Genomic DNA, 20,599 nt, shown 5'->3' with positions numbered 1-20,599 from the left:
ACAATATAATTCGACCCAGCTGTCAATATAAAAACGAACGTCGGCAACGTAGGCATTTAGAAAAATCTTCTTTATCGACGTTGATCAAGTTCCTCAACGTGTTTCACTTCACCTTAAATTGGCGAAAATCTGAGATTCTGGGGCCACTTTCTGTGGAACCGACATAAGCGTTGTCTTCTTATACTACTTCATGGATAAGACTACATTACATCCTGTATTTTACACTATTTATTATACATACTATACATGTAAATAAGAAGATTTTCTCCAACCGCAGGGCTGCATCTACAAGTTCCTGGAGACCACGAAGGACCACTTGATCATCCTGGGAGCTGTCGGCCTCGGACTTTCCGTCCTGGAGATCTTCGGCATAGTTTTGGGCTCCTGCCTTTACATAAAGCTGCGGCATGACTTCGACGACTGAGAATTACTTCACCACGACAACAACAACAGTTACACGTGGTGTAGATACGCACAAAATCGGACCTGACCGACGTAAAGGACGTAGAGTGGCGTCCAAGAGCAGGACCCGTAAAAAGAGAGAGAACCTGAAAAAAAAAAGGAATCCCCTCTTTCCACGGTCTTGCGAGTCCTCGGTTTTCTGCCACTCTCGTCCTTTTATATCAGCCTGAACTAGAAATAGCGATTTCGAAAGTGCTGTGATCTTTACCTGCATTCTCGAAGCGACCCGATTGCGACAATCGCGGGCGAAGACGAAGAGCGGGCTGAGTAGAATTTCCCAGAATTTCCCAGAATTTCCCAGAATTTCCAAAAAGTCCCTCGACTTCTTCTCGGGGATCTGCAAGTCCTCTTCGTCCTTTTCGCTCGGTTTTCCTCGACTCTACCGAAATTCTATCTTCGATACTGCCACTGTAAACTCGTAGACTTTTCCGCTCACTGTTGGGCTCGGATTTCCTGAAAATATGCGTCAAGGACGTGAAATCGTTGATTTTACATGCGAATGTAAATTGCGGGTAAATGTTACGACGCGTTAAGGTGAAGTGAAACACCCTTCAAATCAGTCGATTCGAATACAACACTTTTTTTTAAGGGTATTAGACCAAACTGTCCGAAACTTTGACACGTCACTCCTGATCGTCTAAGAATTGTCCTGACACATTCAAAATTTGGATTTTTCAAAAGAATTTTTTAACTCAGCCCAGACCAGAACCAAAATGGCGTCGATCTCTCATATTTCGATCAGTATATAATTATCGAAGGCTCTGATATGAGAATCGAAAGGGTCAGGACAATTTTACGACAATTTAGAACACTTTAATAGTCGATAAACTCACATTTGAACGGGATAAGGGCTAAAAAAAGTGTTGTATACGCTTCTATGCTAAAACGATGGTAATACGAGGTCTCGGAGTGAAAATTTAATTGACCTGGAAATCACAGATGGCGCAGGGGGTACCACTGCAGTCAATTAGGGCCCCAGAAAGCATGAATCCAGAGGATTTCTGGAGTTTTACTTCGATTTCTTGATAATTATTGTACGAAAACGACAGGCGGAGTATGCCATTTGGTACAATACCGAATATAATTTGGTATAGCTGTCGATATAAAAACGAATGTCGGCAACGTAGGCATTTAGAAAAATCTTCTTTATCGACGTTGATCAAATTAATCGACGTGTTTCACTTCACCTTAACGCTAATGAGATCCGAATTAACGATTAAAATCGGTCCATTTCGAATAATCCGCTCGAAGAAGAATCCCTCGAATGGCCAGGTCGCCATCTTTGCGTATTTAATGTCTTCGGTGAAATTTTAGGAGGAAAGTTCGACGATGTCGAAACTCAAAGAACGCAGTAATTTATCTTCAAATGACGAGTTTCACGCGCGACATTTCTTCTTTTTTTTTTTATTCGTTTAATTTCATCGGGGAAACTTTTAGACGCAAAAAAGGAGATTCAGATTCGAGGGATGCACTAACTTCTGACAGAACTGCACGCAGTGCCTTGCTAATCAATAATGGAAGAATATTTTAGTATTACAAGTCGGACTTACTTGTAAATTAATATTAGTCATTGTATAAAAGACGGATCGTTGTAACGACAACCTCCATAACGACGATGAAAAAAGGGTGCTTTCCGTTTCCAGGAATTTAACTGGCCGCCATTTTTGACACAATTTTACAGTGGCTGTGGCAATTGATTTATAAATATAATTGGCCCACTTTTCGAGAGAGAGATTTGCGACTACGAAAAAAGAATCTCCGAAATATCACGCGAGAGTTTCGCCATTTTCAATACGCGTTAGCTGGATATTCCGAAAGTACCGAAATTCCATATTAATTATGCAATAACGCAAATGTTTAACATTCCGTAAACGTATTTCGCGAGATATAATATGCAATTACGTTAACAGTTCTACGGAATCGCGAGCAGGGATCAAATTAATGAAATTGAATCAACATGTACAGTTTCAGCGGGAGTTCGATCGATAGGACAAAACCGTCATAGTTCTATTTACGCCTCTCTAATACAGCTACGTAAATTATGAATATAATTAACAATCACCACATGAAATAACAGAAATTAATGATACCCATTTAAGTTAAATTAAATGAAACGGAAAGCATCCGGCGTGAAATATGAATATTTTAGAAACGAGGCACATTGACAAAGCGTACTACTAAATAACGCACACGAACAATGTCCCTTGAATTAACACACTCTCGGCAACAAATAACACGAGATAAATATGTAAGAAAAAAAAATAATAATATTTTTCAACGCATACTTTTTTACAACCGGCAACGTAATTATCCATTTAAAAAAAATTAATAAGTCGTGTGTTTATAGATGCATGTATGTGTCCCCGCTATGGCTTCCATTTTGTAATAATTTATGCCTTGTCAATGACCCTTGTTTATAACATTTCAAACAGTATTTATTTTCCCTTTCCCCTCTCTATTAACCGCCTACTTGCGAAAGTACAATTTCAACATTTATTTATGCTCACATTTTACCGATATATCCTCGTCGAGAGACGCTTTATTTATGTGTTTATAATAAATAATATACATGCACCGGCGTGTTTCCTCGCGTGCATAATTTGCATGTCGCGAGTGCGTCGAGGAAAACGTTTCAGATTTCCTCGACCCACCTGATCTATACATATATAAATATATTTTATTATATTGTTACGTTTTCTCAAGCTATTATATATACATATAAATATATATACATATATATCTATCGTTAGTACTTAGGCGAACTTTATAAATATTGTACATATCAAGCGCTATTCTGTTAAAAATAAACGTCGAAATCGTACACTTCTAACGATACCATTTTTCACCCTATCTGAAGATTTCTTTCGAAGAATGATTTTTTTTGTATCGAGGGGAACAAAATTCAAGCCTGCTTTCATCTGGAAGAACTGACATTATCGGCGTATTTTTCCATTGACTGTAATTGTAATAGGAAAAGGTCCAACTGAGAATTCAAGGACACGAAGAGCCAGGCTAAAACTGCTGAAATATCCTTACAAATCGTCATCCATTGCCAACTCTTGAACTCGCCATTTGTAATTACTTGATCGGTAGTCTGTAAAATGAACATCAATTGAAAATTTAGAAGTTAAAATATTCGAATGACAAGACTTTCACAGTATTTTTTTTGTCCTTACGTTGTCCTGTAAGGTTTCGTTGTATGATATCGATGCTAGTTTATTGTCCACTTTTAAGGTGACTTGATGCAGAACGAAAGCCATAATGTACAGAGGAATCGATAGCACAGATTTAGAGTGATCGGTGTAAATTTCTCGTAAGTGATCGAGATCCATATGTGCAAGATCGAAGCTAGAAGTTTGACATGGAAATTAAATCGTAACCATCCCAATGTTCTATTTTTAGAAAGAGAATAATTCTATAAACATTCTTATTCGTACAGTTATTTGTACAAATTTAGCTCACTTGTCGAAGGTGGAAATCAAGCACATGACGACCAGGAAAGAAAAGCCATTACTATAGATCTCTGAGAATATGGAGTAAGATGGCAGAAATTCGAGAGACATTTCAAAGAGATTCTGAAACTAAAATTTTAACTTCTCAGCGTCACTTTGTCTACAAAACTAATGTTCACTAATAAGTTAAAACTTCATTGTATTCACCATGATGAAATGCATCAGTGACATTCCTCCGAGAAATCCCTGACAAGTCAGTCCTGCACATTTCCAAATCTTCTGAACTAAAACAGCTGCTTTAATCGGCTGAGAATTGAGAATGTCATTTGGAAGATTGAGAGGAGAGGAGGTAGAAGTTTTTGAAGATTGGCCTATTTTAACAGCACTGAATCCATTTCGACCTTGAACGTAAATTGTATCCGTGGTCAAGTCTCGAATCGACACAGCTTCTCCGATATATGTGGTCCTAGGGCTCTCGGGTGCCTCTTTCAAGACATTTGTTATAGGTAATTCATCGTCACCTTCGGACATAAAAAAACATTCATTGACGTAAGGTAAATTGACAATAGTGCTATTTACATTGAAACTGTACAGAAGGAAAACTGACATTTTTCCTAAATGAAGAACCATACCACAAAAGTTACTACTCGACTTTCTTCTTGACTTTTCTGGAATATCTCCGTACTCATTTTTTGAGCGTGAATAGCTGCATATCCTGCTACAAGATCGTGCAAGTTCAGAATCGCTGCCTACTTTGTCTAAGGACGATTCTTTGCTCCAACGTTTCCTAGATTTCCGCCTCTTTGACCTCTTTGATGAGTCGGAAGAAGCTTTGCTTTCGGCGAGTTCATTCATGGGAGTATCGCCAGACATTTCTCTTAATCTTCGGACACCTTTCGATCTTCTGAATCTCTTAATTCGAGGATTCACTTCCGAAGAGTCCGAGGACTCGATCGTTAACTTTCTTGGTTTACTTTCAGGCCGCTTAATCGGTGTATTAGTAACCTTTGAAACTGAAGACATCGTTCCCTGTAAAAATATTCATTTAAATATACTGGAGTAATCGACAACCACATTAAATACTTAGTAATTAAAAATTACAGTTGAAGCCTGATATTTACCTTTATTTGCGTAGTGGGTTAAATTGTATTTATATTCATCCACATTCAAAATTGGAGCTTGTCAACTTCAAGCGTTTCATCGTATTTGACAAAAAGCTCCCTTAGCAACGAATAGCACTGGTTTGTTATGATTTAACACTTAACAGTTGCTAGGTACAGTTCAATTAAAAAAAGGCAATATTTCTATCTTGCCAAACATTCTGTAGGTTCATTTTGGATTTGAAATCCTAATAAACACAATATATTATTCAGATAATTGCAGGAAGTGGAATTAAATACGTACATACATTGCTTTCAATTTTTTGCGGGGATTGAGTTGGAACAACGTGGCAGCGCCATCTAGGTAAAATGGACGACACTATCGTGAAATACTCCCTGGATGATACATACCTACCAAGTCCAATATCCGCCATCTTGCTTTTCGAACTCGAATTACCCGCCACCCCCCACGCGTCGATGGCACCAAAGGCGCGGGAATTTGAAACCTCGAAAACGCTTTCATATATCGACACCTTGGCCGTTGCATGCCACGAGGCGATTACATCCCACAGGCCGTCTAATTTGAGCACTTCGGCATTATCGGGGCCGTTAATCTCCAGAGTCCCCTCACACACCCTCCGCCAAATTTATTTCCAAGCCACGTCGCCCTGTAGGGGAGAAAACTCGGGAAATACAGCGTGGAATTTTTCGAGCCCCGCATCGTTAGGTCTCTTTTCGTCTTTCCTACCTTGGGCTAGAATCTCTTCTCGTATTTCCACATCGGCTGGCTCGGGCGCGTCGCGACCTGTCTGCCATTCTATCACATTCCGTTCCCGTGAACGGTTCCGGAGGTGGGTGCGCGCGCGCGCGCGCCGTTCCTCGTGTCGTTCCTGCCGAGTTTCGTCCTCGCCGAACTCGTGAGATGCTGACGAGATGCCGAGACGCTCGCGATAGCATAACCCCCTTCATCGCGCGACCTCGAAACGGTGAGTGCGCCCAAAGGCAGGCCGCGCCATGCGACGCGAGGTTTGAGGTTAGGTCGCCGAGGACGCGACGCTCTCGCGAGCCGACGCGACACCTACTCACCTACGCGCGGACACATGCACCCTTCCGTGTGTGAACCCGTTTACACCGCCTCGAGCATGTATTTACGGTATACAACCGCACACCTTTCGAGCATGAATTTACAAACGCGGTGTGATGCGTAAGTAACCTGGGGTGTCTCGTACAAACTGAAAGGGACTAGTTGTCACTGAAACTGACGGAAAGCGGCCGTTTACTGTGGCCCTTGAGAGTAATCTTTATTTCCGCGGGAAATTCGACCAAATTTTCAACTTGTTGCTTTGAATCGATAATTATTCCCGGAGATAATTAGTGCGTGAGAAACGAGCTGAAACGCGATGCTTGTTTTCGTGGAAACGCGACATTTTGTATATATGCTTACAATTGTTTAACTTTGAATTCTATTTACTCCTGAATGTGGAATTTTAAGGGCGTGATAATTGTTTTTATTTCCGCGAGAAATTCGACAAAATATTAAACTGGTTGCTTTTAATCGATAATTATTCCTTGAGATAATTAGTGCGTGAGAAACGAGCTGAAACGCGATGCGTGTTTTCCTGGAAACGCGACATTTTATATATATGTTACCGTGAATGACCGAAATTGGAGAATGTCAACATTTACCGGTGTAAGTCAGAAATAAGGGTATTTAGCAAATATTTCGGACATACACTGAGCGACTGTGTGAATGTTGACATTCACCGGTGAATGTCGACATTCTCCAGATTTCGGTGTTTCACTGTAACATATATATATGCTTACAATTGTTTAATCTTTAATTCTATTTGTACCCGTACGTGATAATTATTTATATTTCCGCGGGAAATTTTGAACTAGTTCAGTTTAATCGAAGATTATTCACAGTGATAATTAATACGTGTTAAATGACATCCTCGTGAAATGTCCTTGTAAAATCGGGACGCATTGGAAAGGCTAATTATCCGCATGGTTTGCAGGGTCAGTGCGCAGAAAATTATCTCGAAATGTGTCGTACTTATTAGCATGAAAAGTGTCGCAAATGTGGAGAGACATTTTCGCGAGAGCTGCACGCCTAATCAGCTGATCGAAGGTAGGCGGCAATTAGCACTCTTTTCCCGCGATTTTCAGATAATTTCTCATTTTATCTAGTTGATTTATCGACAATCTCTCATTTATCTCGTCTGTCATTCATATTTAATTTAAGTAATTTCCAATTAATCTTCCATTTCATTTGCAGGTCACTTTTCACTCATCTCGCGCATGTTTGGCGCGGTATAAAAATCGAAGAACAGTCGAAATTACGTGGAAGATAATTTTTTAAAATAGCCATCGTAAATATTCATCCTTGTAGACGTCAAACACGTGCGCCGTTTGTCACCCTGGACGTATTTTGGATGGCATTCGTGACTCTTAAAGTGCCAGACGAAACACGGCCATATTTCAAAAGTTTCTTTGCGCTGACTACGTAAACGACTTCGCGAAACGCGACACCGATTACTGCAATTGTTGCACATTTCGATCGTAATCCGAAGATTGAAAAAAAAAAAAGTCAAAGCGTTACCGAAACGTTGATACAAAAACATTCGTCGAAAGTTCATAAATTAATCACCTCGAATTGTAGCTAATTTACGATTCATTATTTATAATCATCGAATGTCATTTGCGGTTGAAATGAACTTCGGCGAGATTTTTTTCATATTTTCATTTTCTATTTTCGTTTGTATAGAGAGTACCGAAGTATGGAGAAGTTTTATAGAGAATGGACTATGGAGACATTGAGAGAATTGTAAAAAAAAAAACAAAATATTTTCTCAGGGAAGTAAGGGAATCTCATTTTTCTATTTTTTAACGTAACGCGGGGCTTTGGTATCGATTACCTTTCTAAGGGAATGTATAAACGTATCAATGTCGGCTTTGTTGTAAAGCACCTAGCACTCCTCGCGATGCGTCCTTGGACTTATCGTACGTTCTACCTTCGACTCAATTATTATTAATTTATCTCGGCTATTGTTGGTGGAAACTTATAACCACAGCCTTGGCGAGGAAAAAGGTCGCCATTGTCTCCGGGCGGTTTTCCTCGGAAAAACTCTGTTCGATAAATTCAATTTGCGTTTAATAATAAATTGTCAAGATGCAAATACTTTATGGGAGGATTAAGGTGAAGTGAAACATGTCGAGGACCTTGGTCGACGTCGGTGAAAAAGGTTTTTCTAAATAGCCACGTTGGCGACGTTCGTTTTTATATCGACAGCTGGGTCGAATTATATTGTGTATTGTACTAAACGGCATACTCCATCTGTCATTTTCGTGCAATAATTATAAAGTAATCGACGCGAAAATCCAGAAATCCCCTGAATTCATGGTTTACGAGGCCCTAATTGACTGCAGAGGAACCCCCTGCGCCATCTGTGATTTCCAGGTCAACTAAATTCTCACTCCGGGACCTCGTATTACCATCGTTTTAGCATAGAAACGCATACAACACTTTTTTTGTCCTTTATCCCGTTCAAATGCAAGTTTATCGATTACCAGTGTTCTAAATTGTTGATAATTGTCCTGACCCTTTCATTTCTCACATTAGAGCCTTCAATAATTGTATATCGATCGAAATATGAAAGCTCGACGCCACTATGGTTTTGGTCTGGGCTAAGTTAAAGAATTCTTTTTGCAAAAATCCATAGTTGAAAGGTGTCAGGATAATTCCTAGATGCTCACAAGTCACATGTTAAAGTTTCAGTCGGTTCTATGCAGTACCCTTAAAAAAAAAAAAACAGTGTCTTATTCTAATCGATAGATTTGAGGGGGGTTTCACGTAACCATAACATTTTTTGTACGTCTTTTATTTATTAGTTTATGAAAATTGACGGGAATTGTCTGAGAACGTTTAGAAATAAATTGCCTTTAATTCCGAGGAAACGTGGCACCCAATTTATTTGAATTCACTATCCAGTACCCTTAAAAAAAAAAAGTGTCTTATTCTAATCGACAAATTTGAGGGGGGTTTCACATAACCTTAAAACTGTTTACACGTCTTTTATTTATTAATTTATGAAAATTGACGGGAATTGTCTGAGGACATTTAGAAATAAATTGTCTTTAATTCCCCAATTTATTTGAATTCACTATCCAGTACCCTTAAAAAAAAAAAAGTGTCTTATTCTAATCGACAGATTTGAGGGGGGTTTCATGTAACCATAACATTTTTTGTACGTCTTTTATTTATTAGTTTATGAAAATTGAGGGGAATTGTCTGAAGACGTTTAGAAATAAATTGTCTTTAATTCCGAGGAAACGCTGCACCCAATTTATTTGAATTCACCATCCAGTACCCTTAAAAAAAAAAAGTGTCTTATTCTAATCGACAAATTTGAGGGGGGTTTCACATAACCTTAAAACTGTTTACACGTCTTTTATTTATTAATTTATGAAAATTGACGGGAATTGTCTGAGGACATTTAGAAATAAATTGTCTTTAATTCCGAGTAAACGTTGCACCCAATTTATTTGAATTCACTATCCAGTACCCTTAAAAAAAACAGTGTCTTATTCTAATCGACAAATTTGAGGGGGGTTTCACGTAACCATAAAATTGTTTGTACGTCTTTTATTTATTAGTTTATGAAAATTGAGGGGAATTGCCTGAGAACGTTTAGAAATAAATTGCCTTTAATTCCGAGGAAACGTGGCACCCAATTTATTCGAGTTCACTTGAATTCCTTGAGTTAGGGAAACATTTCTTTGGTTCTATCTTATAAAATATATATTGTACATGTTTGTACGGAAGCGATGTGCAGTTTTCTGGCAACTGGGAACATTTTTCCCGGATCCCTCCGGAGTCCCGGAAAACTGGGTCGTTCTAATTCGAGTGGTTGAACGATGGCTGAGTCACTGACCGAACTATTATGCGCGATTACGCGAGGCTTTATGACATCATTAACGAAATTGCTACGCAACTTGCGATAGCGTGAGAGCCGATGCTATTTCGATCTGCACGCATTGTTTGCTCTTTTTGCGAGGAGCGGCTCCTTTGACTCTCCAATGTTGATTCGAGAAACAAGATTTCGACCCTCAAGGTCTGAGTTATACTTGGAGGTACTTGTTGCATAATGCATTGATCTTTTGGCTCTTTCAGCTACTGCACGCTTCCAGGCTGATATTCCCTGCTTATCCTTGTCCGTGGTTATCAGTTTTCAAGGTGAAGTGAAACACGTCGAGGAACTTGATCGACGTCGATAAAGAAGATTTTTCTAAATGCCTACGTTACCGACGTTCGTTTTTATATCGACAGCTATACCGAATTATATTGGGTATTGTACCAAATGGCATACTCCGCCTGTCGTTTTCGTACAATAATATCAAGAAATCGAAGTAAAGCTCTAGAAATCCTCTGGATGCATGCTTTCTGGGGCCCTAATTGACTGCAGAGGGACCCCCTGCGCCATCTGTGATTTCCAGGTCAATTAAATTTTCACTCCGAGACCTCGTATTACCATCGTTTTAGCATAGAAGCGCATACAACACTTTTTTTGCCTTTATCCCGTTCAAATGCGAGTTTATCGATTACCAGAGTGTTCTAAATTGTCGTAAAATTGTCCTGACCCTTTCGATTCTCATATCAGAGCCTTCGATAATTATATACTGATCGAAATATGAGAGATCGACGCCATTTTGGTTCTGGTCTGGGCTGAGTTAAAAAATTCTTTTGAAAAATCCAAATTTTCAATGTGTCAGGACAATTCTTAGATGATCAGGAGTGATGTGTCAAAGTTTCGGACAGTTTGGTTTAATACCCTTAAAAAGAAGTGTCGTATTCGAATCGACTGATTTGAAGGGTGTTTCACTTCACCTTAAGGTGTTACGAAAGCGTCATTCCCTGTACGTATATCAATGGATCCAGAGGATTTCTTCAGTTTTACTTTGATTTCTTTACAATTATTGCACGAAAACGACAGGTGGAATGTGCCATTTAATACAATACTCAATATAATTCGACGCAGCTATCGATATTAAAACCAACGTCGATAACGTGAGTACTTAGAAGAACCTTCTTTACCGACGTCGATCAAGTTCCTCGACGTGTTTCACTTCACCTTAATCCGAGATTTCTAATAAAGTATTCTGCCAAGGGGACAGGGTCGTTTTCTCGGTGCCAGAAATACGGACGCCTCGAGTACGTCATTATTTCTTAAAGAAATGTGTAAGTTCATGTTCTCGTTACGAGTTCCAAGGTAGACCGTTACAATTGTTGGGAATATCGGCCAGTAATTTCAACTTTCAACTCTTCGTGCGAATAAAGGAGAGATTAAACTGTTTACTTGAATTATCTATGTTTCATATTCTGACATAGCCGTTTCAAATTGTCAACATTATTGTTGCATTAAGATGACACGAAAGGCGGTGAGAAATTTAATCCAGGTCGATAAATTAAAATTCATCTATACTCCTTTTAATGTACCTTGACTACGTTTACGGAAAACTATTTATCCAGAATTTACAGAGTGACTTCCGATTGGAACTCGGTAATTGAAACTTTCGAGGTGAATTTAATTGGTGCGTGACAAAGCTCGATTACAAGGGCGACGAGACGGGAGAATTAATTATTGATTCCTCGAGCGATCGGAGTAAATAGTTCGGCCAATAATTGCTGGCCGTGATTCGCGGTAAAGGGACTAATCATTGCGAAAGCCTCGATCCCTTTTACGAGGGCCGTTCTTTTTTTATTACACTTCGCGTGTCTTCGAGAAACACGCTTAGATGTGCGCCAGGGTGTGGCTAAACGCCGTTGGTTTGCTCCAAATTCCTTGCCGAGGGCCTTTCCCCCTTGTGGATGACATTTATGTGGAACGACACGCCACGAGGGAAGGATTTTCCTTTCGGTACAACGAAAAAATTTGGCGGTCTTGGTCATGCGATGGTCCCTTGATACACGCTCCTCGTAAAGAGACCCGGGAGGCTGTGGATGAGCGCGAAGACAAATCGCTTTCTTCCCTGAAAATTATTAATCGAATCCGGGATTTGATTTTGTTATTTATTCATTAGTACATTTTGACGCGATTCGTGCGTTTCCGTAAAGAGATCCGGGCGGCTGTGGATGAGCGCGAAGACGAATCGCTTTTATTCCCTGAAAATTATTAATCGAATCTTGGGTTTCATTTTGTTATTTATTCATTAGTACATTTTGACGCGATTCGTGCGTTGCGGAGAGCGCGGTTCTCGTAAAGAGACTCGGGGGGCCGAGGATGAGCGCGAAGACAAATCGCTTTTTCCTCCGAAAATTATTAATCGAGGACAAAAATTTAGTAGAAGTGATTCTTTGAAATTGTCCGATTGATTATTCATTTACTTGGTATCTAGGATTGTAGATGGATGTTATTTACTTTTGTATCAAATTGTGACACGATTCGTGCGTTTCCGTAAAGAGACCCGGGCGGCTATGGATGAGCACGAAGACAAATCGCCTTCTTCCCTGAAAATTATTAATCGAATCCGGGATTTGATTTTGTTATTTATTCATTAGTACATTTTAACGCGATTCGTGCGTTGCGGAGAGCGCGGTTCTCGTAAAGAGACTCGGGTGGCCGAGGATGAGCGCGAAGACAAATCACTTTTTCCTCTGAAAATTATTAATCGAGGAAAAAATTTAGTAGAAGTGATTCTTTGAAATTGTCCGATATCTAGGATTGTAGATGGATGTTATTTACTTTTGTATCAAATTGTGACACGATTCGTGCGTTTCCGTAAAGAGACCCGGGCGGCTGAGGATGGGTGCGAAGACAAATCGCTTTTTCACCAACTTTTAAAAATGATAATTCGACAAGAAATGAATGAAAAATGTGAAACGTAAATGAACGAAAGGTGGATTAGATATTGAATTAACGTTTATTCGGCTGGATTTTATTTATATATATGTTTTTATTGAATTATGAAGGTACTCGTGCGTTGCATAGGAAAGAGCCCTTATTCCTAGTTGTTAGGGGAATGTAACCTTCCATCGTTTCCAGGTTATCGCGCGGATATCTTCCCCTATCGTCTTCCGACCTTATAAATCACGCGACCCACTCCCAGGGGTTATGTACACGTATGTACAAACTACATATATATCATTACGACCCCTACTTTCATCGCTCTGCAGGAGTGCCTTTCTTTTAGAAATCTGTAAGTAGGAAATGAAATCTCCAAGATCTCGTAGTAATTGATTGTTACGGATAAAAGAATTTCTTCCCCTTTGTTTACCACTAATGATTAAGCAACGAGTATTCGAGACATTTTCAACATACTTGGATTAAACAAATCATCGGACAGGTGTCATCCACCTGTGCATATATGTACATGTACCCACGTGATCCAATTTTTCTCTCATTTCTCGATATTCCTTGAATTCCAATAAATTCGGAATTATCGGACAATTCCAATGCGACCATTTTTCCAAGAAGCGACAAGACCCAGTCTTTCGTCTTATGAATCATAAATCGTCAGAAAGATAACGCACGTTATTTTCAGCGTACAGCTGTACGAGTGATCGTACTTCCTCGACAGGTGTATTTATACCCTGACCTTCTTTTATTCACGTTTCCACCTGACTATGGAAATTTACCCCGTCGTTTATAAATTACAAAGCACAAATTATCATCTACTAACAAGTATTTCCATAACACGTCTCGCGGCATCGATTTATGCAAAATGTGCCGATAATTATGAAAGTGGCCTAATACATATTTTTCTTTTTTTTTCCCTCTTTTTTTTTCTGTTGCGGAACTAACGCCACGTCGTTGCATATATCGCAAAATGTAGGATAAATTCATTTTCTTGTATATTGTGCAACTTAGACCACTTTTGGTAATATATATGTTTGACACGTTGTACGATGGAAATTATTTCTCTTATAAATTCATGCAGCAAGTTGCTAATAAAATATGGCCGCCAGCGTGATAAGGCTTTTCCATGGATCGATAAGAGCCCGTCCCTTCGATTTGTTTACCCTGGCATTATCACCGGATATGTCGCTTCGAAGTGTCTCTAGGTTCGAGGAAGGGCGAGGCCTTTGCGTGACTCATCTATCGATAACTGAATCGATCAATCGACATCCCACGGACCGATGAGCACCGTCGAGCGAAAAGCCGCTCCCTCGGCGGGCTTTAATATGGCCGGCTTTATCTCTTATCACTTGGCCCGATATCGTCGCGCCAAGTGCTCAGGAAATCCACCGAGCTCCTATTTTTTCAATGAAGGGTTTTAATCGATTCTCGTTTCGCTTCCTCCAGGCTTCGTGTCCGTTTTCAGGTGCTCTTCTTTCTTGTTCATCTATCTTGCGAAGTCGCGACGTGACTCGCTATGTACGTATGAGTTTTGCCATTTATCTGGAATTCTGATAACAATAGTTTTTGTCGCTCGTTGAGGAAGTACCGTGAGATCTTCAGATGTTGTTCCCATTTCTTGAGGAATTGTGGTTAAACCGCACGATTTTTTATGTTTGTTACTGAGTTGCGATGAAATTCTGCAGTTTTTGCCATTTGTTCCGGAATTGCGATGAAAATTTTCCTCCTTCGATTCGGAATTCTGATGGGAGTCTTCACTGTTAAAAAGTACCTCTTTGAAAAACAGTGTCCGCTTGGTAGAAATTTTCTTTTTTTATGATATGAGCCGCTCAGTGCACACATCGACTAACTCCACTTTTTGAAAAATCTTAAATTTAGGTGTCAAAGCACTTGGTATAGTCATAACTTTTTATATTTATAATATCTTTCCTGATTAATAGNCTTCTAATTATTAAAATCTGTATGTAGTATACCTATCTCTACGAAACCCGACAAATTGACGGACTAGCTAATTTCATAAACAATCCATATATATTTGCTTCGTCAAAGTTAGATCTCACGTCGGTTCTTCCTGATCCAGGGAGCCGTTTAAAATTTCGTCTTCGGTTTTCTTTTTATACCACTGTATTTATGTATTCTACATTATATATATTAAGTTATATTATAATAGGAATTTTAAAAAAGAATCTACATTACTTCATCGCATTTCTAAACTTTTTGTTTTATGGAGTTAATCAATGTGTGCACTGAGCGGCTCATATATCGAAACACTTTCTGTTCGTTTATGTTCGAAGTATCGAACCTCTTAAACGGCATTAAGGCATGAAATTTATAATTTCAGTACGGCGATAAGTGTATGAATTTTATGAATATTTTGAATAATCTGACTGTAAATTATGCACCCCGAGGTGTCTGACATTTCTTCCACTATATACCATATCCTGACATAGTTTTCCAACCTATAGTTGAGCGAAAGGTCATCATCGTGGTCGTGCCTCTGAAGAACAATTTGTCCTCAATTCCTGGTGATCTTTAGGGTGATCTTTGAGAAATTAATTGCTCGACAATTGAAGTATAACGAATTATAACACTCGAGTGACGGCATCGCTTAATTCACGATTATGTTAGAATTTCGCTCGCGCGGAATTAAATTCCGCGTTGGGGCAAATCAGGAGAAAAAATCAAGTTGCTCGGTATTATTATAATCTCGACACTTTTTCGCTGTGGTAAAGGTGCAGAAAAAAGAAAAGAGGATTTCAGACTGGGCTTTGGAATATCTAATCGTACAGGGGTTCGATATTGAGGTGGATAGATCTCGATGCAGAAATAGAATACAAACTGACGTATGTGCCGCTAATAGTGCCATATCACCGCCTGTAATAACGTTTCTTCCGCCGACATTTTCCTCGCGTTTTACGCACCCGTTACGTCAGCAGTAACTGCACCATGTACAGGTTAACCCCTTCTTCCATAATACCGAGTTACACTTACGTCGAACGTGTTAAAGGCGATTTTATCGGGACATGGTTACGGAAAAAAGAAACATCATTTAGCGGACCGTAATTCCAAGATGGACGCGACTAACCTTGATTTTCCTAATTAACGATCATTTACATTTTTTTTTTGCTGGAGCATTGAGATAAAGAAAAAGAAGAAAAGCCTCACCGGAATTGCAGAACGAAAGCGATAGATTTCCATTTCTCGAATTACTAAACTTAAATCCCGAATATTTTACTTTGCATAAATATAATTATTTTCTTCGGGAAGCAAAACTTGAAATTTCCTCCTCGAAAGTTGCATCTCCTCGAAAATCATTTTCAACGTTGTAAACTCCGAAATAAAGTGATCAGAGCTGGATTTCACGTCGGTTCTTCCTGATCCAGGGAGCCGTTTAAAATTTCGACTTCGGTTTTCTTTTTATACCAACTTCAGAATAAAATGATGAAAGTTCGATTTTACATCGGTTCCTCTTGATCTAGGGAGTCGTTTGTAATTTCGTCGTCGGTTTTCTTTTTATACCAGCTGCAAAATAAAATGGTCAAAGTTAGATTTTACGTCGGTTCCTCTTGATCTAGAGGGCCGTTTGAAATTTCGTCTTCGGTTTTCTTTTTATACCAGCTATAAGGCCCAGACCTCGTTACTTGGCACGACTCGCAGCGGTTTACGGAACGACCGAGGCTGGTCTTGGGTGCAAACTTGGTTTTATGGGAATGAGTTTGCGTAAACAAACGTGCCTTTGCACCTAATGGCACGTGTTCTGCGTGGGCGCAAACCGCACGGAATTTTCGGTAACGCCGATTCGTGACGTCCGAAGGCATAAAAAAATCAACGGGAAAGAAGAGTTACCGCTGAATAAATTGCACTCTTTCATATCATTTTATACTAATTTTAGCTTGAACCGCGGATCTTCGGTCCCCTGCCAACATTTTAGCAAGTTCGTTGGAATATTCTCTTTCAAATGTAAAACACACGTCGTCACCTTTTCTATTCTCGAGACAAGAGAAAGCGAATTTCAGGATTTTGTACCACATGTTTAAAGGAAATGTCAAAGAACGTATTTCTTTTTTTTTTTATTTTAACGTATGGGTGATATCGTAAATGCGACCCGGCACGAATCAGAAACGCGTCGGCCATTGATGTATGACGAAGGAACTGCTCACAGGACTCGGCTGGATGTATTATTCGCATTATACACACCTACACGCGTCTCCTCGTCGGAGGCGCAGCTGTAAGAGGGACTCATCGATAGGTGCGGACCTTCGTGTGGGGATAGAAACGAATGCGATAGTCCGGTAACGAGCACGAGGCGTTGCTTTTGGCAGTTAGCCTCGTGCCTTTGCCAGCTACTCGTCTACTCACCTTTTCTTCGGACTTAGACGGGATTTCCGATACCATGTCGGCACGAATCGGCCGCGATTGACACGAGGAAATATCCCATCGAATGTATCGAAATTGTGTCCGGCCATGACGCCGCTTTTTGGGGAATCGCTGGAAACCCGGGGAGGAATCCATCCCTGGACTCGCTCAAGACAGAAAGAACGATTCGTCGACCTCTAGTTGAACTAGAAAATTGAAGATCGATTTAATGATCCCCTTAATGTTATAAGTAAACGGTGCTAAAAGTTCGCGGATTAAGTTTCCGGCTCTCATTTAATTAGGCGGGAAGTTCGGAACAAGTCATGGAAATGTTTCGGAATTATCTGACCCGGTAGTCGAGCTGAGGAAGCTTCCGCGGTAATTATAATATAAACACTTTTAATATACTTAACAGTTTTCTGATTTTATAAGCCGAACGTTTTAACGTCACAAGTGAGTCAGTTAGATTACCATACGTTTCGTATGAATCTTTAAATCAATCTGCAATCTTTTAACACTAGGTTTACGGGACCCGTCAATTTGACGGAATTCAAACTTGAAAAAGAAATACCGAAGAAACCATAGCATTAATTTTAACCATTTTTGTGTCGTAAATTAATCATTTCATCCAAAGAATTTGTACACGCAATTATTTTTTCCTAAGCCTTTTAATTATTAAAATCTGTATGTAGTATACCTATCTCTACGAAACCCGACAAATTGACGGACTAGCTAATTTCATAAACAATCCATATATATTTGCTTCGTTGCAGTGAGTGTTAAGCGAAGATGAGAGTGAAAGTTTGCATTGAAAGTGGAGAAATAGAAGGATCTTCGGATAGTGAAGAGGAAAACTTCTTGAAAGGGTGTCGTAGCAAGAAAAGGATGCGCATTCTTTCTAGTTCTGACTCCGAGGATGAGAGGACGAGCATTCCAATCATTTCCGTGTTAATTTTTAAAAAAGGACTTTTTACTTATTAATCATTTATTTAAACGTAAAGCTTAGGGTTGTTTAATACAGACCTAATTTGAATAAATCGATTTTTTTTTAAAGAAAATGCGTGTTTTCGTTTACCCGTCAATTTGACGGGTGCTCGTAGAAAAAGGTATATAAAAAACGCCCGTAAACCTAGTGTTAATATCATGGCATGATTTTGTCCAGTCGCGTTGAGAAATTATTACGTACTAAATTTATGATATTTATGATATTTATAAAATATATATATGCAATGCTATAAAGTTATGAATAAAGGAAAACCGACGTGGAAATTGACAAAACGGAAAGACAACGTGGACTTGTTCTTGGCAGCTGGCCTCATACAGCTGCCAACTTTTCTTCGATTCACTTTTTTCTCTGTTTAAACGTGCTCTTGTCTTGCAAAACAATTATTCTGACAAATGTCGAGATCCCCTTGGCGAGCAATGCCGATAAAAGGATTATAATGTCGACTTCTCGTGTTCTGAAAAATGTAAAAGGTGCATTGCACCGAATATTTGATTTTTTCATACGTCACTGATAAGACTTCCTCAATATTTCATTTTCTATGGACTATATACTATATAATCATTCCACTCAACCCGTGCTTTGCATACCAAAAGTCAAACAATAATCACTTACTGAAAAATATATTTAATTCTTTCTTTATTTCCTTGAATTATTTATTGTATAATAAGTGAAGCAGTTGAAAAATGTTTGTTTTGCATTCTCTACGTGGGATATTACCGATGTTGGGAATTAATTATAAATCAGCTATAACTAAATTATGATACTGATAAAAAGAAAATCTGCGAACGAAAAAAATGTTTTGTTAATTCAAAGAATAATTATTTCACTCAAATAAATTGTCATCATTCCGAAGAAAAGTTGTGTCCAATTTATTCGAGCTTGTTCGAACCAAATTTGAATAAAGAAAATATTTCTTAGGTACTAATAAAAGAAATATTTTTCTACTTCAATGAGATTTCTCTCTCAACGTGAGAATCCGTCGATTTGACTGAAATCAGAATTTTTTCATGGGGTTTAAGTTGAATGAAAAATTCCGCAGAAGCTTCCAAGTATATAAATAATTCCTCCATCGTTGATTGTCCTCCCACACTCACACCAAAAATAAAGATTCATCGAACCAAAGAAAGATTTCGTTAATTTGAAGAATAATTATCTCTTGTAAATAAACTCAAATAGAGTGTCATAATTCCAAAGAAACGTTGCATCTAGTTTATTCGAATTTATTAGTGTCAAGCAATTATTCCTTGAATTAAAGAAATATTTCTCTGGTTCAATGAGATTTGTCTTTCTCAGTCCATTGATAAAAGCGGTTGTAAAATCGCAGAAAATGGCCGCATCGAGGATTTTCGCGGACTCGTCGGATCTTCTTTCCTGGAGACGTCACGTGGGACGATGTCTATAATCGGGAGTATCATTATCGCCGGCATTCTAAGGACAATTCTTTGATAAGGGAACTAACTCAGCGCCGTTTAAATACAATGGCAGTAGCTAAACGAGGATAATATCGTGAAGAAGGAGGCTCATAAGAACTGTTCCCAACGAGAAGATATACTCGAGGTGAAACGCCTCGAGTTAAACAACTCACAGTTGTAAGTCATGAGTCATGGAAAAATGTGTAATTTACCTCGTTACGTGATGTGGCAAACAGCTGAGATAAAAGTGTGACACAGACAGATAGAGTAAACGACGTTTCGACGGTGTCATTGCCCAGCACTTGTTACCTCATTGCTTCTGGTGCGTCGCATGATAATGTAATCAGACTAATGAAACTGTTGGACTTGTTCTCGTTACTGAAACAAGAGTTGAAAAGTGTTAGACATGTGTTTCTTGATTTTTCTCACGATGCGTTTCATTAAAATTCTCCCCGTTCAAGCGTCAAATATTTCTTTCATTATTTTCTCGACGAAGCGTTTTGTGAATATTTTCCCCGCTCTTAAAACAATATGTTAGAGGGGATTCCTTTATTTCGGAACCTCGGGTAATGAAAGAACTCCGATTTACGTGGTTTAATAACCGGCGTTATTTCAGATTGGTGGGAATTTTCCATCTTTCAACTTTTTCGGGGAAGTGCATTTTTTGCGGGTTTTATACTTCGACGAAGTTAATAATTCATTCGCTGTGATAATAGCTCGCTGATTTATGTGCATGTTTAAAATATGCTTCAGATACAGTTTATTAACATTTTTATGCGACATTATTGATATAACATTTTAGGCCCCTTCATTACAGGAGAACCTCGGTTAAAAAGCCTCCGATTTTCGAAATTCAATGAGCGACATTACTGTAAACTCTGCAGATTTTTTTTCAGCTTTCAAGTTTCCTCTTCGTGGAAATGTACATCTTGTTGATTCAATAAAAAAAAAAAAA

The 20,599-nt window shown here is 38.9% G+C and overlaps 3 protein-coding genes across 11 annotated transcripts in view; 2 read left to right on the top strand and 1 right to left on the bottom strand.

Moving 5' to 3' along the window:
• Positions 1–276: 276 nt before the first annotated feature.
• LOC105696930 (CD151 antigen) lies at positions 277–760 on the top strand (the record flags this gene model as incomplete). The annotated part of the gene is given in 1 exon segment (XM_023433170.1): positions 277–760. A coding segment is annotated over 1 exon segment (148 nt), but the record flags the coding sequence as incomplete, so codon positions are not given.
• Positions 761–1,564: 804 nt separating this feature from the next.
• On the bottom strand, positions 1,565–5,838 carry LOC105702770. Its single transcript, XM_012430640.2, has 8 exons — positions 5,763–5,838; positions 5,426–5,682; positions 5,036–5,262; positions 4,547–4,943; positions 4,122–4,435; positions 3,925–4,043; positions 3,639–3,810; positions 1,565–3,556 (listed from the first exon to the last, which is right to left on the bottom strand). The coding sequence occupies exons 4-8, from the start codon at positions 4,935–4,937 to the stop codon at positions 3,377–3,379; spliced, it is 1,176 nt and encodes a 391-aa protein (XP_012286063.1). The 5' UTR covers positions 4,938–4,943; positions 5,036–5,262; positions 5,426–5,682; positions 5,763–5,838; the 3' UTR covers positions 1,565–3,376.
• Positions 5,839–5,911: 73 nt separating this feature from the next.
• LOC105702205 (probable phospholipid-transporting ATPase IA) overlaps positions 5,912–20,599 on the top strand; it is a 37,144-nt gene continuing 22,456 nt past the window's right edge. For 5 of the 9 annotated variants that reach the window (XM_023433172.1, XM_012429959.2, XM_023433174.1 and 2 more), the window contains exon 1: positions 19,940–19,966. The gene's annotated coding sequence lies outside the window, so the exon portion shown is untranslated. Of the gene's footprint in view, positions 6,001–7,032; positions 7,146–17,210; positions 17,605–19,623; positions 19,822–19,939; positions 19,967–20,599 lie in introns of those variants that run through there. The other 4 variants (XM_012429875.2, XM_012429791.2, XM_012429705.2 and 1 more) reach the window with 4 other exon arrangements.

The sequence above is a fragment of the Orussus abietinus genome, unplaced genomic scaffold (assembly GCF_000612105.2).
Source record: "Orussus abietinus isolate OABI.00-Male unplaced genomic scaffold, Oabi_2.0 scaffold583, whole genome shotgun sequence".
Taxonomy (NCBI): Eukaryota; Metazoa; Arthropoda; class Insecta; order Hymenoptera; family Orussidae; genus Orussus; species Orussus abietinus.
This window is presented reverse-complemented; position numbering and strand designations above follow the sequence as displayed.

Excerpts from the sequence above, each read along its gene's own strand:
- LOC105702770 (XM_012430640.2), bottom strand. The coding sequence starts at position 4,937 with ATGTCTTCAGTTTCAAAGGTTACTAATACACCGATTAAGCGGCCTGAA. Across the intron at positions 3,811-3,924 it reads TTGATTTCCACCTTCGACAA|CTTCGATCTTGCACATATGG; the intron begins GTGAGCTAAATT and ends TCAAACTTCTAG. Across the intron at positions 3,557-3,638 it reads ACGAAACCTTACAGGACAAC|ACTACCGATCAAGTAATTAC; the intron begins GTAAGGACAAAA and ends TTCATTTTACAG.